A 27,542-nucleotide genomic window follows, 5' to 3' on the forward strand; every position below is an offset into this window, starting at 1 on the left:
CATATGCAGTCTTGCATATGGAATTAGTAGAATGCAGGATGCCATGAAGCCCAAAGCCTACAGAATTTTTCTTGCAGATAACTGGGCCTTTGTTGCCAACTTTTTGAAATCGGTAGTCAGATGCCTTTGTTTGTCTGGCGTGAAATAAGCCATCTGGGCAGTTGTGTTTAAGTTTGCACCCAGGAATATTATCTCTTGAGAGGGTACTAGTTTTGATTTCTTTTCGTTGACTGTGTACCCTATGTTTGTTAAAAATCTCTTTACAAATGCCAGATGCTGTAGTAGAATGTCCTTGTTCTCTGCTTGAATGAGGCAGTCATCCAAGTAAGGATATATTTGTATTCCTCTTTGTCTGCAGAATGCAATTACTGGTGCCAGGCACTTTGTAAAGGCCCTGGGCGCAGTAGATAAGCCAAAGGGCAGTGCAGAGATTTGGTAATGCATTGAGCCTGCTTTGAATCTGAGGTACCTTCTGCATGCTTGTCTGACTGGGACATGCAGGTATGCCTCTTAGGTCTAAAGTCACAAGCCAAGCCTTCTTGCCCAGCATGGGCAGAAGCTGCTGTAGAGTCAACATCTTGAATTTTGGTATATCCAGGAATGTGTTTACTAAAGATAGGCCCAGTATTGGCCTCCAGGGCCTTGTCTTTTCTTGGTACCAAGAACAGTCTTGAATAAAATCCTTGACCCTGCTCTTGTTGTGGTACTCGCTGAATGGCCCCCATTTCCATGAGGGATGAGATTTGTTTTTGTGCCTCTGCCCATTGATTTTTTGGCAGGTATGGCCAACTGTTTGCCGTTGGCAGGGTATGGAAGTTAAACCTGTAGCCTTGTGACACTATGTCTAGGACCCATTTGTCCTGGGTTATGATGTGCCAATTTTGAGAAAAAAGTGCTAGTTTTCCCCCTAAAGGTGCTACCAGAAGATAAGTGCTTGTTGTAGGCAGGGGGAAGTCATTGAGACTGTTTCTTGTATGGCTGTGATTTGTCTTCTCCACTTTTGGAGGTAGAAGCCCCCCATTGTTTAGACCTGTATGAACCTTGGGGCTGGGATCTGCCTCTAGGGCGTCTGGATTTGCCCCTTTGTGGCCTGTCTGACACTGGAAAGGACCAATTCTTTGTTGGCCAGTGTCTGTTAACTCTTGGAGGCTGTACCTGTAAGAAATCCTTGACCGTTTGCATAGATTTTGCTTTGTCCTCCATTTTCTTTAACACTGCCTTAACACCAAACAAGGTGTCATGTTGGAATGGAGCATCTAATAATTTTGCTTTGACATGATTAGGCAAATTTTGTTCCTTTAACCAAGCATGCCTCCTAATGACAGAACCCGTAACGGCGGCCCTGCAGGAGGCCTCCAGAGAATCAGAACCACATTGCAAAGTATGCTTTCCAACTTGTTCAGCTGCATGCAATAAATCCTGCATTTCCTTGTTTTCTGCACATTCAGAATTTATCAACATTTTCTGTTTAAGCAGTGAAATAATATATTACTGATATTTGAGCATATGAAAATGGCAATTTAAAGCCCTTATAGCCAAGGTAGCAGAATTTTTCCCCATCTGTCCAGTGCCCTAGAATGCCTGTCAGACGGGATAGGGTTTTTTGCAGTGGAAGCCTTGATCCCTTTGGGACCCTGAGAGATAGTTTCTGGGTCAGCAGCAGGGTTTTTGAAAAGGAATTTATGAGCGTCAGGAACCCTGTAGTATCTATCCGGCTTAACAGGAGCCGGAGGTAAGGAGTCAGGGGTCAGACTAGACTCTGAAAAGACATCATCCACAATGTCCAACACAGGTGGAATAGCTAGGGGCCTGTGTTGTGGTAGTAAAAGGAAGTCTCTGAGCCTTTTCTTAGATTCTGGAAAATCTTGGCTCTCGCAGTGGAAATGTTCCCCTCATGGTATGCAAGGTTTCCCCAAAAGAGTAGTCCTCAGGAGGAGCGGCTGAAGGGATAGATTCTTCAGCATCAGAATCCTCATAGGGAGGAAGTGAATATTCCTGATCAGAAGAGGAATCAGAAGAAATGGAAACTTGATCTGAAGATTCATATTCTGTCTCTTGCCTAAGCCTCTTATCAGGAGGGGGATGGGACCCCCTGATCAAAGTAATTAAGTCTTCGGCCATTTTGAGCATCTGTTGTTTGGGCATGGAGGCCTGTCCATGAGGCTGTTGTACTTGTTTGTCTTTAAAGGTGCTTTAGTCTTTGCCTTTGAAGCTGAAGTTATTTTAATGTATAACTGAGTAGGTCTGAAAACACCCTCAGAAGCCGATGCCTGCTTAGCGGCTCTGGACCCATCTGAGGAAATAGTCTCCGAGGGTCCAATACATTGAGTGTCCAGCGGCCCAGTCGATTCCACGTGGGAGTCAGTAGCGGCTCTAAGGTAGCGGGCGTCAGGGGCTGCGAAGGTGCCTCACTGAAAACCGGCGACTGGCTTAGAAGAAGCCTCTTCGTCGGTTTTGGACCTCGGTTGCCTGTCCTTCTCTTTTTCTCTGCGTTTCTTATGAATTCCGGTAGTCGGATGGCTGTCCGAAGGCATTGTATAATTAAATCTTCTGCCAAAATAGTGAAATGCAAAATCGTACCGACGCTTAATAGAGCGTTGGTTAAATCTAGCACAAAACCGACAACTAGAAACGTCATGGTCAGGGCCTAGGCAAGGAATACAGTAAGAATGAAAGTTCCTTATCGGGTATTTGCTTCCCAAAAGAAATATAATTATTAACTTTTTCTGATATTGGTCTGGAGCAAGAAAAAAGTTTCCCCAACGGGGTATTTAGTTTTTAATGAAGACTTCGGATCTGAAATTTGTACAGGAAAATCTCAGGAGTTGGCCGACCAGCACTTGCGAACTTCTTCTGCTTTGGGCACCGTGCGGCTAGAAAGACTGAAGAAAATGGCATCGGATGCATCTTTTATACTCCTGACGCTCTGATGTCAGGGAAGAGGCGACAGCAACAGACGCCGGACCAAGACTTTGGAATTCAGGCCGACTGAGGGCAGCCTGCCAGCAGGATAACCCAATTGTAATGACTGCAACAGTGAAACGTGAAAAATATCTATTATTCTACAAACAGAAAGTGAGCAAAAAATACAGAAATTTTAGTTCCCCAATATGGAACTTTTCTGTATCCTGGCAGCCAGGTGAAACTAACAGACTGATGATCCTAGTACTTGAATCCACAATGCTTCTTTTTTTCTTCTCATACTGTGGCAAAAAATAAATAAAGATGGTGTGTACAGATGTCCCGGTCATACCACAAGATTGTTGACATCCAGGCTAGAGGAAGTACAATGATTTGGCAGATATAAAAAATTCCCTACAGAGTACTGTGTCAGAAATGTTGGGGAGCAAATGGTTGTACCGAAGGAAATGATTCTTTTGAAATAGGATAAAGGATCTGAATTGCTTAGAAACAGTGAGGGCTAAAAGGCTAATGCTATTAGCTAGCTAAAACAATTACTAGAAAACAGAAATCAAAATCTAAACCAAATGTAACTGAAGTACTGAAAATTGTAAATATAAAAAACGGTCGGCAGGCTCTTTAGAAAAGGGAAGTAGCAAATTACACAAATACCTGGAATTTGTGGAAACAATGCATCAAGAATAATATTCAGGACGAGGAGTGAGGTTTAAGGGAAGGAAGAAGAAATGAGCAATTTATGCAATGTTGGCTTGAATGACAACTGCTAAATTGTACATAATATGAAAATGAGAATTGTCACCATTATTTCCCTTTTCTATTACTGTATTTGCATGTGCATCATTGTTTCAACTGTATTTTAATAAATACATTTACAAAATCAATACTGTAAAGTTTTACTAGGCTTGATTATGTTGGTGGCTATAATAAAAAAAATGCAAAACATAAAATATTCCTACCATACAGGAGTACATAAGATAATGAATGATGTGACAGACAAAGAACTGAGAACAGACCAAAGGAAGAATGTACTGCCCTCCAACAGTCATAGTGTCAAATGACAGAGATGGACTGATTATAGAAAAACTAAAATAAAAAAATATAGAACAAGTCCTAAAAGTAGTTCAAAAATGGCAGTGTTTGTAAAGACATTTTTGACTTTTAAAAGGATGTGAACTCTTAAGATAGTTTACAAGGTAAGGTGTTGACACACGGAGAGGATTGGCAGACGACTGATATAACAAAAATGTCTTTTTTGGGTTCACAGCTTTTGATGAGTATAACCACAGTGATGCTAAGAGTTACTGACTATAACGTGAATAAAACTAACATTCAGTTCTCAGCTGTGACCAATTGTTAAAAATTAACAGAAGCAAAGTTAAGTTATATAATACAGTCCCAGCCCTTGAGGAATTCCATACAAGTGAAGTGGACCATACATATGAGTAAACAATGTACTTTATACAGTTAGAGAAAAAACAGCAGAGCAATGGGAGAAAGAATGTTTCCACTACTACATCTCTTCCCTGTTAAAATGAGCATTTGGGGGGGGTCAAGTTCTCCAGAGTGGCACCCCGATCAATCTTTAGAGTGTTCCATTTCCAAAAGATCTTGACTACATGGAATCATGTGAATCCATATCTCAAGGACTGGAGGTGCGACTAAGGTTATACATTATTTCACTTACCTCCCTGTGGATGTGAAACACTAATAGTAATGCCACCCATCCATGGAAGAAAGCCCTGCACATGGGGGTATACTACCACCTTCTGCCCCTGCTTGTTCAGCTACCACACAAAAGACAAGATGTTGGAATGGACAAGGAGAGGCCCCAGAAACAACTTCTTCTTCTAACCTTTCAGAAGGTTTGTGAAGATGACAAACTCATAGAAATTAAAAACATGAATAAGGTGTACTGTCAGTTGCCTTAAATTCACTAACTGCTGACTCACTCCACTATTATTAACAGTATATCCAAAACCTACATTTTTTTTTCTAAAGACAAGGGTGTTGATACAGTACAAAAATCAAAAATGAAGTTAACGCTGCTTATTCTGATGATAAAAAAGAAGAAAAAAATCTTTATTAACTACCACAGGTTCCTAGACATTCAAAAAGGATAACAAATTGGCAGCATCTATATAAATATTGGTTTTATGCAGGGATTTTACTTTTATACTAGTCTCCAGGACTACTTTGACAGAAACTTTAAATTACTTGTGATTACATGTTCTCTTAAAGTTACCCTTTCATCTTCAGTTAGGTTAAAATTACTTTAATCATGTCTTTGTCACAACTTATGACCTTTTCTTTGGCCCTTTTGATAGGGTGAAATACCTGAACAGGAATGAACTGCAACCATGGCAGTAGGGATACAAAGAGAATGTTATGTTGCGCCTCGACACTCCTTCCATTAACAATGTAGCACGTATGACTGCCTACCGCAACAGTAAAACAAGACTGCTGACTACTTCCACAGATGGATAGTTGGGCAAACCCTCAGTGGTTCTGTTGCTAAGTTCTGAAGGTATGGTTGTGGAAAACCCTAGTTTTGCTGATCACCACTGCTATCAGGTTGGTGCTTGTTCTGGAAGCAGACATGTCTACACAGGCCTGTATTAGAACACTGCCCAAAATCTTGCTGTTGACTTTTTTTAAGACATAAGCTGTTGGCACTCTTCTGATTTTAGGAGAATGTCCACTGGGGACTGCAGACCTTAATGCCACCAGCAGTGAGCATTTTTCCTTCTTACTCAGTCTTTTACAGCTTGGTCACTAAGCCCTTTGCATAAGTGCAACCATCCTGTTGGTCAGGAGAAACATCCAAAAAGATGGTGGATAAGAAATGAAAGCCTCCTGCAGAATTTCTTTAATGGGGAAGTACAGTTACTGGGATAAGCCTCCTTGCATTTCATTACTTCAAAGACCACCCTGATACTGGGATCTTCAGGAGAAGACACAGCAGAATCCTCTCCATCACAATTCTCATTACCAAGAGAGGGACAGAGACTTTACAGAGGATTCTACATACTTCCTCTTGCATAATTTCTTCAAATGCCCTCCAGAGGAGGAACTGACTGGGGGGAATGAAGAGTCATCATAGGATAACCCCATACACCTCTCTCTGTCTATGGAGGCCTTCCAGACCCTGTCCCGCTGGTAAGGAGATGAATGAATTAAAACCTCAGACAGGTGGGAGGACACAGTGAAGGCTGATAGATGTACAAAGTTGTGTACCCTTATTAGGCAACATGGAGTGTTGACATCTTGAGTCTGTGATGATGTTAACGTCACTGGTGTCAAAGGGTAAGATGCTAAGCAACTCACTCTCCCTACCAAGGACACCATCAAAGCAAAAGTAAAAGGCTTCTGACTTGTGGCATCGGACAATGAAGTCACGGGCACCATGGGCACTGGTGAGGCTGGAGCCAAAGGCATCTCATTGTTCTCAGCATTGAACAAGTTGGCACTGAGGTCACTGACACCAAGGGAATGGTCAGCAAAAAGACATGGTAGAAACTGTTGTTGATAGATCATGATGTGGCAAGACCATCTGCTTTGACTCTATCAACATAAATAGGGGACCACTGAGGAAGCATCCTCACTGGAGAGGGTGTATAACCATCTCTTGCCACCCTGGAACAAAAAGAATAGGGAGGAATCCCATCTCAATCTAAGCCTTTATCAGGCCGTCATCCTTATCTCCCAGTCCAGAATCAATGGCAGACACAACTAAAGGAGATCAGGAAGGATAACACCACCTAAGTAACTTTGGTTCAGGCAACGAAAAAACACTCTAAAGAGACTTCCCTTCCTTGAAATCCAATATACCTATTGTTTTCTCTTCCCTTCATTCTACATATTTTTAACTTTTTCCTAATTTTCATCCTTAGTACACAAACTATAACTATTTTACAATATGCCTTATTATTTCTATCTTCGTGGTTTAAAGGTCACTTTCTAAAGTTATTTTCTGTACATTGTTCTGTTTAAATCCTCCATAATAGCACCTTTGAGGAATAAAAGCCTCTGTGCAGTCAACAGACTGTCGAAGCAGTGTAAACTGAAATTTCCTCTCTGATTTACAGGTTCTGGAATTTAATTAGCCTAATCTCAATCTTAACCTATCAAAGTATTAATTTTTTTTTTTTTTTTTTTTTACTATAGACCCACTCCTCTTATTCCAAAAGGCACTCCCATTATTCTCACCTACATAGGTTCATAGTTAAGGACGAGGCTAGCTGCCCTTGTGGTCCATTTTAAGCCCAGACAATTTTCCTTTCAAAGGTGAAAATCAAACCCTGTATCTCATGTCTTTGAGGTAACCACCTTAACCCTTATACCAACCCCCAACCTAGTTAATGAAAAGGGCATAGTCTATACCAAAAAAGCTGTGAAAATGTAAACAATTTATTTAACTTACCAAACTTAGACTGTATTGTCCTGTCCATATTTTTGACATTTCTACCAACAATTTAAATATAAAAACAATTCCCTCACCTTTCCTGTTTTTCTACTGACAGCTGGTTCAATGTCCAAAACAAGTAAAAATTACTTTTTATCTTAGTAGCATTTTTAGTAGTAGTAGTATTACTGTTAGAGAGACAGAGAGAGACCAATACTTTATTGTTCTGCATTAAATTTTCAGTCTAACTTCAGGTAAATGATCCACAAGATTTATACCTCTCACTCTTCGGAAAAAAGCTTAAAACTTCCCTCTGTCAGTCACCCATTTTCTTTACATACACTAGAAATGGTTTCACATGTGTTCTTTTGATTAACTTGTTTTCCTGTGCAGCCTTTTCTTCTCGCCCATTTACTGCAGGAATCCTCTCTTCCATTTACTGTATTTTTTCTTGGCTTCTTTACTGCTTTCTCTGCTTAAAGAAATGTTTTAGGTCCCCGTTGGGAAAAATAGTCATTGGGTAAAACAGTTTAAAATGCAAAACATTTTCCCTGTATAGTCTGGTGACTGGAATAACCTTATTTTTCTTTGTCCTGGTGCACAGAGAAAAATCATTATCCACAAAAATTCTTATTTCACTGATAAACAAGTGTTTCCACTTTCTCCACAGCCCGATTTGAATCCTCTTCGTGAATGTGTACTTTTGCAGCTTCACTAATATTGATCTAAGGTTTCCATCTTGAAGGCTCCCGGGAACATACACATTGTGAGCTCTTTCTATTAGGAACTCAACCTTGGGCAGTTCAGTTCAACTTAACTGATGCTTCATGACAGTTAGTCATTTTCTTCCATTCTTTTAGAAATATTAAAAAACACAGAATTTTTTCTCCTTAGCTCATTTTTCCAAACTCTCAAGTTTGTCTTATTTCATTCCGCTGTACTTCCATTTCAGGTATTTTCTCCTTTAGATCAATCTCTGCCTTCTGGTTTCATAGGTTCATGAAACTTTAAGGAAGTAAATAAACAGAATATAAAACTGTAGGATCAAAACTGGAACAACTGAAAAGTACTGAAGCACAAATCCTGGAGCAGAAAAAATATTCTCACTACCGCTTCCTACAACAGTTTAAAGGACAAACTATGCTGAAAATTATAACACTGTTTATAGAACAAGTGCAGTAATAAATGAACATATAAGGCTTAAATCTAGAAGTACCAATCAAATGACTGGACAGCATGGAAATGCAATGTTCTAACTTTTCTGTAGCCCGCTTAGTGGATATGGGCATCTTGAGACCATGTAGCAATTGCCTCATGTCTACCTATAACCACTTAATCCTTACAGGATGAAACGCACAGTATACGAGAAGTACACTTACACAATGACAATGAAGGCTAAACTCTCTCATATAAGTGCATGAGGTTGTTGAAACTACGCATGCAACACCAGCATAACACAATGCACACACAGATTTTAACGTATGCTGTGGTACTTAAAAGCAATCTTCCTCAACAGCAAATATCGCCAAGATCATCTGTTGTGAAAGCTATGCCTCTCAGCAAGCCCACTGGAACTCAGAAAAAAGAACACCTAATACCACCCATATAGTGTGCTGTTATTTCATCCGAGTGTCAAGTCAGGGTGTCTTCTATTTCTTCCATCATTTTTTTAACCCTCTGGATAAAATGTAACAAGGTACTGCTAATTTTTCATACATCTTATCAATCTTTTCTTGCAAAGATAGCAAGTTTTATTTTTTTTCCTCTCTTCTACCTTGTTTATTTTTAGTTTCCTGCAAAATTATTTAGAGATCCCACAGTTACATTCTTCTCTTCCAGCACTTGAACCTCTTTTTCTTACTTTTCTTCCTTTGTTTAGGTATTCAGAGTACTCAGATCCGATAACTCTAATTACTGATGAACTGAATAGCTTTGAAAAAAAAACTTTTTCAAATCTTTTACTGTTGTCCATGTTGGATTGCTTTTCCAGTGCTTAACTGGTGAAATCTATACTGGATATCTTCTGATCACAGTCAAGCATAAAACCAGAAATACTGAATATAAGAAAGTCAACATTTCAAGTCATTCTTACCACATCTCCAAGATCAAAACTAGATGCATAACAAGAAAATAGTGATTACAAAGCAAATTATACACTTCATGTTTTTTATTCTAGCAAGGTCAATAATGATATTACAGTCTGTCGATAAGTAATCACTAATTCCACACATACTCAGAGAAATGCATGCATATATGTGCAGATTCATACGACCTTCATGCAGATACCCATGTCTCAAAAAGCTCATCAAAAACATGAGCTGCATATCATACAACTCATTTTCCCTATCAGCGTAGCCATTTTTAGAAAGAATACTAGACTCTTAAAGGAAACTTTTTTTTGCCAACATCATCCTCTAGATTTTTTTAAAAACTCATTTGCTCAGTCAGTTCCTGAGCAAAGTTTACCTACACCAAGGTCTAGAAAGGCAACTTCTGCAACAAGAATCTCATTTACAGCATCTTTTCTCGTAAAATGCTGAAAGGATTATACTAATAAAAAGAAAACTTACACTGCACAGTGCAATGGAGTAAAGTGGTTCCCCTCCAAGGAAGTGAAGGATCTGTGATCAAGCAACACTTCTAAACAGTCTTCATGCCCTGAAGGAAACACAAACAGTTATTCAGTCAGAAAATGAAACAGGAAAAGGACAGTTTTTTTTTTATTGTTTACATTCAGCAAACAAAAAATAACTACAGCACTGACAAACTCTGATCAACAACATAAAAGTAAAGGATGGAATATGCCATGAACTACTTACAGGATAAACCTGGTAAAAAAGTGAAAGTTAATAATGCATACATTAAAAATGCTGGTCCCACAGGGATTACTGTAACACCAGATCTTTGAGGATATCTCAATCAGCAGTTCCACTCTTATACAGAACTGCCTTCTCCTCCACCTGGGAAACTTCTGACCAGAAAAACAGCAATGTCCTCTTAGTCTACTCTCCCCATTTCAATCACTCCCTTTCTTGAAAGGCCATGCAAAATTTGCAAGGCAAACTCTCTTTCAGTTCCTTCCTTTCCACCTTGCAAGAAACCATATGAAAGAAAATTCCCTTCAAAAGAATAACTTCTGAAAACCATGACAAAAAATAAATCAAATCGGTTCAAATCTGGGATGGAGGAAAGATAACTGCCTGGCAAAATCTTTTCAGTGTTTCACTTATTTTAAACAACTCTGGGTACATTTGATTTTTCCTTTTTCCTTTAAATTACTGGAAGGCATCTCCTGTGCCAAAGCTGAAACTTGAACTGCTTTTAGTTAAACTGTTGCAAGATTTTTCTCCTTTTTCTGGCTGATTTCCTCTTACTGTTTTCAAATTTCTTTTCTGATGGCACACAGGCAGTGTAATTACTAACCAGTAACTGAATGTTTCCCAAATAAACTGCTTTAACTGGCTTGCTTTCACAGTTGCAGTTTTTATGCTGGGATAAGTCGAATCAATCCGCTGATTGGTGTGCTGCCACCTTGGAAGTACTTCTCCTCCTGTACCTTAAACACTTGCAGCAGAAAGGGAAGTATGCCTACTTAAGATACAGAAACCTTTTTAGTTCTGCAATACTAAAAGAGAAAAAAATATATGGGGATCCCCCAGAGATATAAGGCATCTTGCAGTCTCAGCTGGTTTATCTCCCAACTCATATGTCAATGCCACCTCAGGGGGCTCTACCTGGTTACTGGAAGCTCCTAGTATACTACTTTTGGCTGTTCCCGTTGTGTGTCGCCACAGCGGATCATCTGTTCCCATTTCTTCCTGTCCTCTGCATCATGCTCTGTCACACCAACCACCTGCATGTCCTCTCTCACCACATCCATAAACCTCATCTTAGACCTTCCTCTTTTCCTGTTACCTGGCAGCTTCATCCTTAGCATCTTTTTTCCCCAATATACTCTGTATCCCTCCTCAGCACAAGTCCAAACCAACGTAATCTTGCCTCTCTGGCTTTGTCTCCAAACCTTCCAACCTGGGCTGACCCTCTAATATACTTATTCCTAATCCTGTCCACCCTCATCACACCCAATACAAATCTTAACATCTTTAACTCTGCCAAGTCCAGCTCAGACTCCTTTTTGTCAATGCCACTGTCTCCAACCCATATAACATAGCTGGTCTCGCTACCCTCTTGTAGACTTTCCCTTTCACTCTTACTGGTACTCGTCTGTCACAAATCACTCCTGACACTCTTCTCCACCCACTCCATCCTGCCTGTATTCTCTTCTTCACCTCTCTTCCACACTCGCCATTACTCTGAACTGCTGATCCCAAGTATTTAAACTCATCCACCTTTGCCACATCTACTCCCTGCATCCTCACCATCACTCTATCCTCCCTCTCATTCACACACACACATATTGTCTTAGTCCTGCTGACCTTTATTCGTCTTCTCTCTAGAGCATATTCTCCACCTCTCCAGGGTCTCCTCCACCTGCTCCCAACTCTCACTATAGATCACAATGTCATCTGCAAACATCACAGTCCACGGGGACTCCTGTCTGATCCCGTCTGTCAACCTGTCGATCACCACTGCAAATAAGAAAGGGCTCAGAGCTGATCCTTGATGTAATCCCACCTCCACCTTAAACGCATCCATCGCTCTCACCGCTGTCACACTACCCTCGTACATATCCTGTACCACTCTTACATACTTCTCTGACACTCCTGACTTCCTCATACAATACCACAACTCCTCTCTAGGCACCCTGTCACATGCTTTCTCCAAGTCCACAAAGACACAATGCAACTCCTCTTGACCTTCTCTGTACTGCTCCATCAACACTCTCAGAGCAAACATCGCATCTGTAGTGCTCTTTCCTGGCATGAAACCGTACTGCTGATCACTAATCATCATCTCCCTTCTTAACCTAGCTTCCACTACTCTTTCCCATAACTTCATGCTGTGACTGATCAATTGAATCCCTCTGTAGTTACTACAGCTCTGCACATCACCCTTATTCTCAAAAATCGGTACCAAAACACTTTCTCCATTCCTCAGGCATCCTCTCACTTTCCAAGATTTCATTAAACAATCTAGTTAAAAACTCCACTGCCATTTCACCTAAACACCTCCATGCTTCCACAGGTATGTCATCTGGACCAACAGCTTTTCCATTCTTCATCCTCTTCTTAGCTATCCTTACTTCCTCCTTGCTAATCCACTGTACTTCATGATTCACAATCCGCACATCATCCAACCTTCTCTCCCTCTCATTCTCTTCATTCATCAGCCCCTCAAAGTACTCTTTCCATCTGCTCAACACACTCTCCTCACTTGTGAGTATGTTTCCTTCATTATCCTTTATCACCCTTACCTGCTGCACATCTTTATTAGCTCAGTCCCTCTTGTCTAGCCAATTGGTGCAGGTCCTTTTCTCCCTCCTTAGTGTCCAACCTTTATACTATGGGCCAGTAACAGTTTTTTTCTTCTGTCCATTCCCGCAGTTTTATGGTTTCCACCAAAAGTATAAGCCATTTCCTCCATGCTTGCTGATAAAACACTTCATTTAAGTACTGCGCTGCTTTATTTGGATCTGCCCCCACCTAATTTGTAGTATAATGTTCCAAAGTTTCTTCAAACGAACGCAAAGAAAAAAAAAGTCTATCAATCTTCATATTGAATTCACTATGAAACCTGAGACCATGCTAAAGAAAAATGCCAGGCAATGACAAGGTCTTTGGAAATTGCTGCCTGATCATGCATCCTAACAATGGACTGAATGCTCTTCTGCGTCTGGTGTCTAGCACTAGGTCGAGGAAAGATTAGGGTAGAAGCCTACAGTACAGTACAGTTGCATGTGACACACGATAAAGAACCAATGCAACAGGGTATTCATCATGAAAAAAAGTTGTCCATAAATGTTTTAGTACCTATAATTCATTCCTAACACACCAGACCTTAGTATTAGCAATTACATACACAATATTTACATTTATGACAGGGATACCATACATACAATATTTAAATTTGTTTACCAATCCAACAAATCTAACTCTTTTTTGACAATCAGTGTGAAAATAAGTCTAGATATATGATTGAGAACTTAGTCTGAAGATGTATGGTTGTGTTGCTTCTCAAAGGATGTTGTATTAGAAGATGCATTGAAAAATAGCAGTAGAGAGAGAAAATATCACCCATGAGAAAGAGGGGAATTGCAACAAAGTTTCACTCCTCTCACAGAGAAAGTGCTAGGATGACTGTTAAAATTGGAAGTTAGAGAGATCACAAATAGCTTGAAAGCAATAAAAGTCGAACCATAGAATTTGATGGGCTTGTCTGATGTGTTTGTTAAATGTTTGGTGTTTGTGGAAGATAAGGTGGACAACCTGCAGAAGCAGCAGGCAGACTTGGTGCCTATTAAGCAGCACTCAGAGGCAGGGCCGGTGTGAGCATTTGGGGGGCCCCCAGCAAGTGTCATTCTGGGGGCCCTACTTGGGAGGGTGTAAGGTGTGGCCATGTCCCCTTCTCTTTACTTCAATCCTCAAAGTTTTCTAGAAAACCAAATTGCCCTGAGGGGCAGATTACAATATCAAACATGGTCTGAAACGGTTTCAAAGCTCATACCCCCAACCACCAACCTCTCAGCACGTAAGACATAAGGGTCTATATTACGTGATCGAACAGTGAAATGTTCGAACATGTAATAATCTACCCCAAAATGTCAAATGTCAGAATGTCGAACAGTTCAATGGAGATCTCCGTACAGTGCGGACATGGAAGTTTTCCATTGTCTGCACTGCAATGCGATCTCGGAGTTGGTATATTTAAGTAGAGGGGGTGTGGGGGGGGGGCTTGCCCCCCTTCTTAGAGCATTTTTATGGTTTGTTTGGGTGTTTTTATGGTTTTTTTTTTTTTTTTTGCCGTTCAACATTATGGCGTTTCAACATTTAGGGGTAGAGTATTACATGTTCGAACATTTCACTGTTCGATCACATAATATAGACACAGACATAAGATTAGGGCTTTAAAAAACTGGACTTTTCAGCTAATAAAGATGTTAAAAAGATTTTGCAGTAGCATGCGTTGCATGAACCCACATCTTTTTGAGGGTAACTGACCAAAAATACTAGGTAAACATCTCAACATTGGACATCATTCTCACAGGCCCTACCTCCACCTAATGTTTCAGCTCATTTCTACACAAAGCCAAAAATAATCACAGAACAAAGGCATAACATCAGACATAGCTTTAAACATTGCTATTATAAACTTACAAATGTACTAGAATTACAGAGTATGCATTAGTATGAATTAAAAACATCAGTACATTCTGCAGAATTCTCCCAGCCCCATACCTCCCAATGTTTCAGCAAAACAATTCCAGATAAAGCCAAAATTAATTGCAGAGCAGAAATATAATTTTAGCAGTAGTGTTAAGCATTTTGTTTTAAACATGGTTTTAAACTTATAAAGATAACATGACAAGTTTTCCATCAGTGTGCGTTACAATAATTCCTGTGCTCTCTACATTCTCACAGCCCCTACCCACAACCCTTCAGCACAAGGACTCTAGACAAAGCACAGAAGCATAAGACAAAAGCTAAACATCAGGGAAAACCTTTAAAAATGCTTATAAAATCGACAATGGGTTTTCCCATAATTTGGTGTATTATTTTGCTTCAATCTCAAAGTTTTGCTAGAAAACCAAATTGTTTTGAGGGACAGACCACAAATATCAAGCAAAAGTCCCACAGCTTTCACAATGCCCATACCCCCACCACCAACCTCTTAGCACAGTAATTCTGGATGGAAGCAAAAATAAATAAAACACAAAATAAGCACAGTCCAAACAAAAGCGTGAATGTCCAACGGCAATAAAATGAAAGTAAGGTATTAAAAATTAGATTACTCTCGTAAAAGCAAACATAAAATTTATTTAAACGAGTGATCGAGTTTGGGAGTATAAGTCCAAAAGGAATTGCTTGCTGTCTTTCAAAATTTTCTTATTGTCATTAACCAATGGTCTTAATATACTTTCTAAATAAATAGAAAGAGGTTCAGTTATCCACCCTTGACCTGCGACGATGGGTCTAAACGGTGGATCTTTATTATTCTTATGGACTTTGGGAAGGCCTTGTATAATCGGAATGGTTGGATTTTTCACCTTTAGATACTCATAAAGTTCTTGTGTTATGTCCTGCGACATCACTAAGTCATCTAAGGTACTATAGACACTAAAGACCATCTCATTTAAATTGTTTCTAGTAAGTTTGGTGTATGTATTTGTGTCTTCAAGCATTTGGAACATTTTGTTTGCATAGTATGTGTAGTCCATGATGACCACAGGGCCACCCTTATCTGCTGGTCTTATTATTATAGAACTGTCATCTCTCAGAGACTGTAGTGCCTGCCTTTGTTTGTAATTCAAATTACGTCCATGTTTAGGTGGTATTCTATTCTGATAACATTTATACACGGCATCTTCCACTACATTCCCAAACACTTCTATAGTTGGGTGCAGTTGAGGGACATATGTGCTGTTAGGCCTATGTTTATTCATTTCTATACTACTATCAAATTGACCAAAATCTAGTCTTAGCTGTAGGTTACGAATAAACATTTTAGTTTCTAAGATGGTATCTACTAAATCACTACTTTTTGTAGGGATGAAACCCAAGCCTTTGCTTAATACCTGTTCTTCGTATTCATTTAATGTCCTTCCAGATAAATTCATGATTAATGATTTTGTCTCCCCCACATTTTCTTTATTGTGGGGCCTTGTTGCTCCTGCTCGTCTATTGAACCTTTCCTCTTCTGTCTCCCCCTGCTGGTTGACCTTCTTTTGTCCAAAAAATGATTTTGGGCTATGGGGAGGGGGGCAGGAAATCTGTTCGAATTTACAATTACACTATTTGTTTTCGGTCTGACCACTGCTGCACCTGATCTCTGTACATCAGTAATGCAGCCTGTCAGACTTTCCCCTGAATCAATCTCAAATTCTCTACCATTACTTGGTGTTCGAGGGGCTACAGGTATCTACCTCTAAAACATTAGGTCCTGTAGTCTGTTGAACAGGTCCTATATTCTTACTGGTGTCTAAAATATTAGAACTTTCACTTTGTTTATCAACTGAGGCCTGTTTATTTGTTAACCTACTATCTGCAATATTACTGTGTGTGTGTTTGTCAGTTCTATTTACATGTGGGGTTAATGTATCACTCCCATAAATTCTACCTGTTATACCTAAAGGCCTCTGGGGCATCCTTAAGTCATAGTTAGAATGTACAGACGAAGTCATGTCCCTAGGCCAAGTGAAAACATTGTTATTTTTAAAATCTCTTAGATCCCTAATAATTTTCACTTTTTTCTGGTCTAACAATCGTTTCTCTAAAAACAGTACATCCTCTATAACCTTCCTGAGTTTACCCATACATATTTCATTATCAACATGTTTACATTCAAAGTCTTTGAATAAGTTGTTAACAGTCAATCTCAGTCTTTCTTCTTCAGGCAAATGAAACTCGATTAAGAGTTTCATGTAGCTGAAGCTCAGCTCTAAATTGAGCTGTTGCCAACGATATAAAAGGTCTGGCAATGAAGTGCCAGATGTTGGCATTTTCAAAACTCGTAGTCCACGAGGTATAATTCTCTTATTTAAACACACTTCAAAATAATGTCTCTGAACTTGTAATTTAATTAGTTTAGTAAAAACAGTTTCCAGTTCATGTAGATCTTTAGAAATGTCCCAGTCACTCACATCTAACTGATTGTCAGTCCTTCCATCGACAACCGGATTAAAGTCCATTAGTGAGTTAGTACTCCCAGAAACACAAGTTTTAAATCTGTCCAGAACACTTGAAGTATGCTCCAAAACACGTGGTACATAAGGTAGTTCAATGTTGACATTACTTTCATTCGCCATCCTCACCTCCTGCAGCGCTGACAAAAATGATAATAACCACACAAATCCAAGAGCAGAGCTGCTATCAGTCGAGGTAGGAGAACACGCTATAATTAAAGTATGCACAGTCCAAACAAAAGCGTGAATGTCCAACGGCAATAAAATGAAAGTAAGGTATTAAAAATTAGATTACTCTCGTAAAAGCAAACATAAAATTTATTTAAACGAGTGATCGAGTTTGGGAGTATAAGTCCAAAAGGAATTGCTTGCTGTCTTTCAAAATTTTCTTATTGTCATTAACCAATGGTCTTAATATACTTTCTAAATAAATAGAAAGAGGTTCAGTTATCCACCCTTGACCTCATGGGTCTAAACGGTGGATCTTTATTATTCTTATGGACTTTGGGAAGGCCTTGTATAATCGGAATGGTTGGATTTTTCACCTTTAGATACTCATAAAGTTCTTGTGTTATGTCCTGCGACATCACTAAGTCATCTAAGGTACTATAGACACTAAAGACCATCTCATTTAAATTGTTTCTAGTAAGTTTGGTGTATGTATTTGTGTCTTCAAGCATTTGGAACATTTTGTTTGCATAGTATGTGTAGTCCATGATGACCACAGGGCCACCCTTATCTGCTGGTCTTATTATTATAGAACTGTCATCTCTCAGAGACTGTAGTGCCTGCCTTTGTTTGTAATTCAAATTACGTCCATGTTTAGGTGGTATTCTATTCTGATAACATTTATACACGTCATCTTCCACTACATTCCCAAACACTTCTATAGTTGGGTGCAGTTGAGGGACATATGTGCTGTTAGGCCTATGTTTATTCATTTCTATACTACTATCAAATTGACCAAAATCTAGTCTTAGCTGTAGGTTACGAATAAACATTTTAGTTTCTAAGATGGTATCTACTAAATCACTACTTTTTGTAGGGATGAAACCCAAGCCTTTGCTTAATACCTGTTCTTCGTATTCATTTAATGTCCTTCCAGATAAATTCATGATTAATGATTTTGTCTCCCCCACATTTTCTTTATTGTGGGGCCTTGTTGCTCCTGCTCGTCTATTGAACCTTTCCTCTTCTGTCTCCCCCTGCTGGTTGACCTTCTTTTGTCCAAAAAATGATTTTGGGCTATGGGGAGGGGGGCAGGAAATCTGTTCGAATTTACAATTACACTATTTGTTTTCGGTCTGACCACTGCTGCACCTGATCTCTGTACATCAGTAATGCAGCCTGTCAGACTTTCCCCTGAATCAATCTCAAATTCTCTACCATTACTTGGTGTTCGGGAGGGGCTACAGGTATCTACCTCTAAAACATTAGGTCCTGTAGTCTGTTGAACAGGTCCTATATTCTTACTAGTGTCTAAAATATTAGAACTTTCACTTTGTTTATTAACTGAGGCCTGTTTATTTGTTAACCTACTATCTGTAATATTACTGTGTGTGTTTTTGTCAGTTCTATTTACAGGTGGGGTTAATGTATCACTCCCATAACTTCTACCTGTTATACCTGAAGGCCTCTGGGGCATCCTTAAGTCATAGTTAGAATGTACAGACGAAGTCATGTCCCTAGGCCAAGTGAAAACATTGTTATTTTTAAAATCTCTTAGATCCCTAATAATTTTCACTTTTTCTGGTCTAACAATCGTTTCTCTAAAAACAGTACATCCTCTATAACCTTTCTGAGTTTACCCATACATATTTCATTATCAACATGTTTACATTCAAAGTCTTTGAATAAGTTGTTAACAGTCAATCTCAGTCTTTCTTCTTCAGGCAAATGAAACTCGATTAAGAGTTTCATGTCTCAGCTCTAAATTGAGCTGTTGCCAACGATATAAAAGGTCTGGCAATGAAGTGCCAGATGTTGGCATTTTCAAAACTCGTAGTCCACGGTATAATTCTCTTATTTAAACACACTTCAAAATAATGTCTCTGAACTTGTAATTTAATTAGTTTAGTAAAACAGTTTCCAGTTCATGTAGATCTTTAGAAATGTCCCAGTCACTCACATCTAACTGATTGTCAGTCCTTCCATCGACAACCGGATTAAAGTCCATTAGTGAGTTAGTACTCCCAGAAACACAAGTTTTAAATCTGTCCAGAACACTTGAAGTATGCTCCAAAACACGTGGTACATAAGGTAGTTCAATGTTGACATTACTTTCATTCGCCATCCTCACCTCCTGCAGCTGACAAAAATGATAATAACCACACAAATCCAAGAGCAGAGCTGCTATCAGTCGAGGTAGGAGAACACGCTATAATTAAAGTATGCACAGTCCAAACAAAAGCGTGAATGTCCAACGGCAATAAAATGAAAGTAAGGTATTAAAAATTAGATTACTCTCGTAAAAGCAAACATAAAATTTATTTAAACGAGTGATCGAGTTTGGGAGTATAAGTCCAAAAGGAATTGCTTGCTGTCTTTCAAAATTTTCTTATTGTCATTAACCAATGGTCTTAATATACTTTCTAAATAAATAGAAAGAGGTTCAGTTATCCACCCTTGACCTGCGACGATGGGTCTAACGGTGGATCTTTATTATTCTTATGGACTTTGGGAAGGCCTTGTATAATCGAATGGTTGGATTTTTCACCTTTAGATACTCATAAAGTTCTTGTGTTATGTCCACATCACTAAGTCATCTAAGGTACTATAGACACTAAAGACCATCTCATTTAAATTGTTTCTAGTAAGTTTGGTGTATGTATTTGTGTCTTCAAGCATTTGGAACATTTTGTTTGCATAGTATGTGTAGTCCATGATGACCACAGGGCCACCCTTATCTGCTGGTCTTATTATTATAGAACTGTCATCTCTCAGAGACTGTAGTGCCTGCCTTTGTTTGTGATTCAAATTACGCCCATGTTTAGGTGGTATTCTATTCTGATAACATTTATACACGTCATCTTCCACTACATTCCCAAACACTTCTATAGTTGGGTGCAGTTGAGGGACATATGTGCTGTTAGGCCTATGTTTATTCATTTCTATACTACTATCAAATTGACCAAAATCTAGTCTTAGCTGTAGGTTAATAAACATTTTAGTTTCTAAGATGGTATCTACTAAATCACTACTTTTGTAGGGATGAAACCCAAGCCTTTGCTTAATACCTGTTCTTCGTATTCATTTAATGTCCTTCCAGATAAATTCATGATTAATGATTTTGTCTCCCCCACATTTTCTTTATTGTGGGGCCTTGTTGCTCCTGCTCGTCTATTGAACCTTTCCTCTTCTGTCTCCCCCTGCTGGTTGACCTTCTTTTGTCCAAAAAATGATTTTGGGCTATGGGGAGGGGGGCAGGAAATCTGTTCGAATTTACAATTACACTATTTGTTTTCGGTCTGACCACTGCTGCACCTGATCTCTGTACATCAGTAATGCAGCCTGTCAGACTTTCCCTGAATCAATCTCAAATTCTCTACCATTACTTGGTGTTGGGCTACAGGTATCTACCTCTAAAACATTAGGTCCTGTAGTCTGTTGAACAGGTCCTATATTCTTACTGGTGTCTAAAATATTAGAACTTTCACTTTGTTTATCAACTGAGGCCTGTTTATTTGTTAACCTACTATCTGCAATATTACTGTGTGTGTTTTTGTCAGTTCTATTTACATGTGGGTTAATGTATCACTCCCATAAATTCTACCTGTTATACCTAAAGGCCTCTGGGGCATCCTTAAGTCATAGTTAGAATGTACAGACGAAGTCATGTCCCTAGGCCAAGTGAAAACATTGTTATTTTTAAAATCTCTTAGATCCCTAATAATTTTCACTTTTCTGGTCTAACAATCGTTTCTCTAAAAACAGTACATCCTCTATAACCTTCCTGAGTTTACCCATACATATTTCATTATCAACATGTTTACATTCAAAGTCTTTGAATAAGTTGTTAACAGTCAATCTCAGTCTTTCTTCTTCAGGCAAATGAAACTCGATTAAGAGTTTCATGTAGCTGAAGCTCAGCTCTAAATTGAGCTGTTGCCAACGATATAAAAGGTCTGGCAATGAAGTGCCAGATGTTGGCATTTTCAAAACTCGTAGTCCACGAGGTATAATTCTCTTATTTAAACACACTTCAAAATAATGTCTCTGAACTTGTAATTTAATTAGTTTAGTAAAAACAGTTTCCAGTTCATGTAGATCTTTAGAAATGTCCCAGTCACTCACATCTAACTGATTGTCAGTCCTTCCATCGACAACCGGATTAAAGTCCATTAGTGAGTTAGTACTCCCAGAAACACAAGTTTTAAATCTGTCCAGAACACTTGAAGTATGCTCCAAAACACGTGGTACATAAGGTAGTTCAATGTTGACATTACTTTCATTCGCCATCCTCACCTCCTGCAGCTGACAAAAATGATAATAACCACACAAATCCAAGAGCAGAGCTGCTATCAGTCGAGGTAGGAGAACACGCTATAATTAAAGTATGCACAGTCCAAACAAAAGCGTGAATGTCCAACGGCAATAAAATGAAAGTAAGGTATTAAAAATTAGATTACTCAAGCAAACATAAAATTTATTTAAACGAGTGATCGAGTTTGGGAGTATAAGTCCAAAAGGAATTGCTTGCTGTCTTTCAAAATTTTCTTATTGTCATTAACCAATGGTCTTAATATACTTTCTAAATAAATAGAAAGAGGTTCAGTTATCCACCCTTGACCTGCGACGAACACCAAGTAATGGTAGAGAATTTGAGATTGATTCAGGGGAAAGTCTGACAGGCTGCATTACTGATGTACAGAGATCAGGTGCAGCAGTGGTCAGACCGAAAACAAATAGTGTAATTGTAAATTCGAACAGATTTCCTGCCCCCCTCCCCATAGCCCAAAATCATTTTTTGGACAAAAGAAGGTCAACCAGCAGGGGGAGACAGAAGAGGAAAGGTTCAATAGACGAGCAGGAGCAACAAGGCCCCACAATAAAGAAAATGTGGGGGAGACAAAATCATTAATCATGAATTTATCTGGAAGGACATTAAATGAATACGAAGAACAGGTATTAAGCAAAGGCTTGGGTTTCATCCCTACAAAAGTAGTGATTTAGTAGATACCATCTTAGAAACTAAAATGTTTATTCGTAACCTACAGCTAAGACTAGATTTTGGTCAATTTGATAGTAGTATAGAAATGAATAAACATAGGCCTAACAGCACATATGTCCCTCAACTGCACCCAACTATAGAAGTGTTTGGGAATGTAGTGGAAGATGACGTGTATAAATGTTATCAGAATAGAATACCACCTAAACATGGACGTAATTTGAATTACAAACAAAGGCAGGCACTACAGTCTCTGAGAGATGACAGTTCTATAATAATAAGACCAGCAGATAAGGGTGGCCCTGTGGTCATCATGGACTACACATACTATGCAAACAAAATGTTCCAAATGCTTGAAGACACAAATACATACACCAAACTTACTAGAAACAATTTAAATGAGATGGTCTTTAGTGTCTATAGTACCTTAAATGACTTAGTGATGTCGCAGGACATAACACAAGAACTTTATGAGTATCTAAAGGTGAAAAATCCAACCATTCCGATTATACAAGGCCTTCCCAAAGTCCATAAGAATAATAAAGATCCACCGTTTAGACCCATCGTCGCAGGTCAAGGGTGGATAACTGAACCTCTTTCTATTTATTTAGAAAGTATATTAAGACCATTGGTTAATGACAATAAGAAAATTTTGAAAGACAGCAAGCAATTCCTTTTGGACTTATACTCCCAAACTCGATCACTCGTTTAAATAAATTTTATGTTTGCTTTTACGAGAGTAATCTAATTTTTAATACCTTACTTTCATTTTATTGCCGTTGGACATTCACGCTTTTGTTTGGACTGTGCATACTTTAATTATAGCGTGTTCTCCTACCTCGACTGATAGCAGCTCTGCTCTTGGATTTGTGTGGTTATTATCATTTTGTCAGCTGCAGGAGGTGAGGATGGCGAATGAAAGTAATGTCAACATTGAACTACCTTATGTACCACGTGTTTTGGAGCATACTTCAAGTGTTCTGGACAGATTTAAAACTTGTGTTTCTGGGAGTACTAACTCACTAATGGACTTTAATCCGTTGTCGATGGAAGGACTGACAATCAGTTAGATGTGAGTGACTGGGACATTTCTAAAGATCTACATGAACTGGAAACTGTTTTACTAAACTAATTAAATTACAAGTTCAGAGACATTATTTTGAAGTGTGTTTAAATAAGAGAATTATACCGTGGACTACGAGTTTTGAAAATGCCAACATCTGGCACTTCATTGCCAGACCTTTTATATCGTTGGCAACAGCTCAATTTAGAGCTGAGCTTCAGCTACATGAAACTCTTAATCGAGTTTCATTTGCCTGAAGAAGAAAGACTGAGATTGACTGTTAACAACTTATTCAAAGACTTTGAATGTAAACATGTTGATAATGAAATATGTATGGGTAAACTCAGGAAGGTTATAGAGGATGTACTGTTTTAGAGAAACGATTGTTAGACCAGAAAAAAGTGAAAATTATTAGGGACCTAAGAGATTTTAAAAATAACAATGTTTTCACTTGGCCTAGGGACATGACTTCTGTACATTCTAACTATGACTTAAGGATGCCCCAGAGGCCTTTAGGTATAACAGGTAGAATTTATGGGAGTGATACATTAACCCCACATGTAAATAGAACTGACAAAAACACACACAGTAATATTGCAGATAGTAGGTTAACAAATAAACAGGCCTCAGTTGATAAACAAAGTGAAAGTTCTAATATTTTAGACACCAGTAAGAATATAGGACCTGTTCAACAGACTACAGGACCTAATGTTTTAGAGGTAGATACCTGTAGCCCCTCCCGAACACCAAGTAATGGTAGAGAATTTGAGATTGATTCAGGGGAAAGTCTGACAGGCTGCATTACTGATGTACAGAGATCAGGTGCAGCAGTGGTCAGACCGAAAACAAATAGTGTAATTGTAAATTCGAACAGATTTCCTGCCCCCCTCCCCATAGCCCAAAATCATTTTTTGGACAAAAGAAGGTCAACCAGCAGGGGGAGACAGAAGAGGAAAGGTTCAATAGACGAGCAGGAGCAACAAGGCCCCACAATAAAGAAAATGTGGGGGAGACAAAATCATTAATCATGAATTTATCTGGAAGGACATTAAATGAATATGAAGAACAGGTATTAAGCAAAGGCTTGGGTTTCATCCCTACAAAAAGTAGTGATTTAGTAGATACCATCTTAGAAACTAAAATGTTTATTCGTAACCTACAGCTAAGACTAGATTTTGGTCAATTTGATAGTAGTATAGAAATGAATAAACATAGGCCTAACAGCACATATGTCCCTCAACTGCACCCAACTATAGAAGTGTTTGGGAATGTAGTGGAAGATGACGTGTATAAATGTTATCAAAATAGAGTACCACCTAGACATGGACGTAATTTGAATTACAAACAAAGGCAGGCACTACAGTCTCTGAGAGATGACAATTCTATAATAATAAGACCAGCAGATAAGGGTGGCCCCGTGGTCATCATGGACTACACATACTATGCAAACAAAATGTTCCAAATGCTTGAAGACACAAATACATACACCAAACTTACTAGAAATAATTTAAATGAGATGGTTTTTAGTGTCTATAGTACCTTAGATGACTTAGTGATGTCGCAGGACATAACACAAGAACTCTATGAGTATCTAAAGGTGAAAAATCCAACCATTCCGATTATACAAGGCCTTCCCAAAGTCCATAAGAATAATAAAGATCCACCGTTTAGACCCATCGTCACAGGTCAAGGGTGGATAACTGAACCTCTTTCTATTTATTTAGAAAGTATATTAAGACCATTGGTTAATGACAATAAGAAAATTTTGAAAGACAGCAAGCAATTCCTTTTGGACTTATACTCCCAAACTCGATCACTCATTTAAATAAATTTTATGTTTGCTTTTACGAGAGTAATCTAATTTTTAATACCTTACTTTCATTTTATTGCCGTTGGACATTCACGCTTTTGTTTGGACTGTGCATACTTTAATTATAGCGTGTTCTCCTACCTCGACTGATAGCAGCTCTGCTCTTGGATTTGTGTGGTTATTATCATTTTTGTCAGCGCTGCAGGAGGTGAGGATGGCGAATGAAAGTAATGTCAACATTGAACTACCTTATGTACCACGTGTTTTGGAGCATACTTCAAGTGTTCTGGACAGATTTAAAACTTGTGTTTCTGGGAGTACTAACTCACTAATGGACTTTAATCCGGTTGTCGATGGAAGGACTGACAATCAGTTAGATGTGAGTGACTGGGACATTTCTAAAGATCTACATGAACTGGAAACTGTTTTTACTAAACTAATTAAATTACAAGTTCAGAGACATTATTTTGAAGTGTGTTTAAATAAGAGAATTATACCGTGGACTACGAGTTTTGAAAATGCCAACATCTGGCACTTCATTGCCAGACCTTTTATATCGTTGGCAACAGCTCAATTTAGAGCTGAGCTTCAGCTACATGAAACTCTTAATCGAGTTTCATTTGCCTGAAGAAGAAAGACTGAGATTGACTGTTAACAACTTATTCAAAGACTTTGAATGTAAACATGTTGATAATGAAATATGTATGGGTAAACTCAGGAAGGTTATAGAGGATGTACTGTTTTTAGAGAAACGATTGTTAGACCAGAAAAAAGTGAAAATTATTAGGGATCTAAGAGATTTTAAAAATAACAATGTTTTCACTTGGCCTAGGGACATGACTTCGTCTGTACATTCTAACTATGACTTAAGGATGCCCCAGAGGCCTTTAGGTATAACAGGTAGAATTTATGGGAGTGATACATTAACCCCACATGTAAATAGAACTGACAAAAACACACACAGTAATATTGCAGATAGTAGGTTAACAAATAAACAGGCCTCAGTTGATAAACAAAGTGAAAGTTCTAATATTTTAGACACCAGTAAGAATATAGGACCTGTTCAACAGACTACAGGACCTAATGTTTTAGAGGTAGATACCTGTAGCCCCTCCCGAACACCAAGTAATGGTAGAGAATTTGAGATTGATTCAGGGGAAAGTCTGACAGGCTGCATTACTGATGTACAGAGATCAGGTGCAGCAGTGGTCAGACCGAAAACAAATAGTGTAATTGTAAATTCGAACAGATTTCCTGCCCCCCTCCCCATAGCCCAAAATCATTTTTTGGACAAAAGAAGGTCAACCAGCAGGGGGAGACAGAAGAGGAAAGGTTCAATAGACGAGCAGGAGCAACAAGGCCCCACAATAAAGAAAATGTGGGGGAGACAAAATCATTAATCATGAATTTATCTGGAAGGACATTAAATGAATACGAAGAACAGGTATTAAGCAAAGGCTTGGGTTTCATCCCTACAAAAAGTAGTGATTTAGTAGATACCATCTTAGAAACTAAAATGTTTATTCAGAACCTACAGCTAAGACTAGATTTTGGTCAATTTGATAGTAGTATAGAAATGAATAAACATAGGCCTAACAGCACATATGTCCCTCAACTGCACCCAACTATAGAAGTGTTTGGGAATGTAGTGGAAGATGACGTGTATAAATGTTATCAGAATAGAATACCACCTAAACATGGACGTAATTTGAATTACAAACAAAGGCAGGCACTACAGTCTCTGAGAGATGACAGTTCTATAATAATAAGACCAGCAGATAAGGGTGGCCCTGTGGTCATCATGGACTACACATACTATGCAAACAAAATGTTCCAAATGCTTGAAGACACAAATACATACACCAAACTTACTAGAAACAATTTAAATGAGATGGTCTTTAGTGTCTATAGTACCTTAGATGACTTAGTGATGTCGCAGGACATAACACAAGAACTTTATGAGTATCTAAAGGTGAAAATCCAACCATTCCGATTATACAAGGCCTTCCCAAAGTCCATAAGAATAATAAAGATCCACCGCTTAGACCCATAGGTCAAGGGTGGATAACTGAACCTCTTTCTATTTATTTAGAAAGTATATTAAGACCATTGGTTAATGACAATAAGAAAATTTTGAAAGACAGCAAGCAATTCCTTTTGGACTTATACTCCCAAACTCGATCACTCGTTTAAATAAATTTTATGTTTGCTTTTACGAGAGTAATCTAATTTTTAATACCTTACTTTCATTTTATTGGAGATTCACGCTTTTGTTTGGACTGTGCATACTTTAATTATAGCGTGTTCTCCTACCTCGACTGATAGCAGCTCTGCTCTTGGATTTGTGTGGTTAAAACACAAAATAAGACAAAGGCATAA

The 27,542-nt window shown here is 38.6% G+C and overlaps 1 protein-coding gene across 1 annotated transcript in view; it reads right to left on the reverse strand.

The window, feature by feature from the left end:
- The window catches only part of ANKRD52 (ankyrin repeat domain 52), a gene marked incomplete in the record, with an annotated part of 2,835,210 nt that overhangs the window by 328,047 nt on the left and 2,479,621 nt on the right, over positions 1 to 27,542 (reverse strand). The window contains 1 exon segment of the mRNA XM_044083713.1: positions 9,895 to 9,982. Coding sequence (XP_043939648.1) covers positions 9,895 to 9,982 — 88 coding nt within the window.

The sequence above is a fragment of the Protopterus annectens genome, chromosome 9.part0, assembly GCF_019279795.1.
Source record: "Protopterus annectens isolate FY-2018-M chromosome 9.part0, PAN1.0, whole genome shotgun sequence".
NCBI classification, from domain to species: domain Eukaryota; kingdom Metazoa; phylum Chordata; order Ceratodontiformes; family Protopteridae; genus Protopterus; species Protopterus annectens.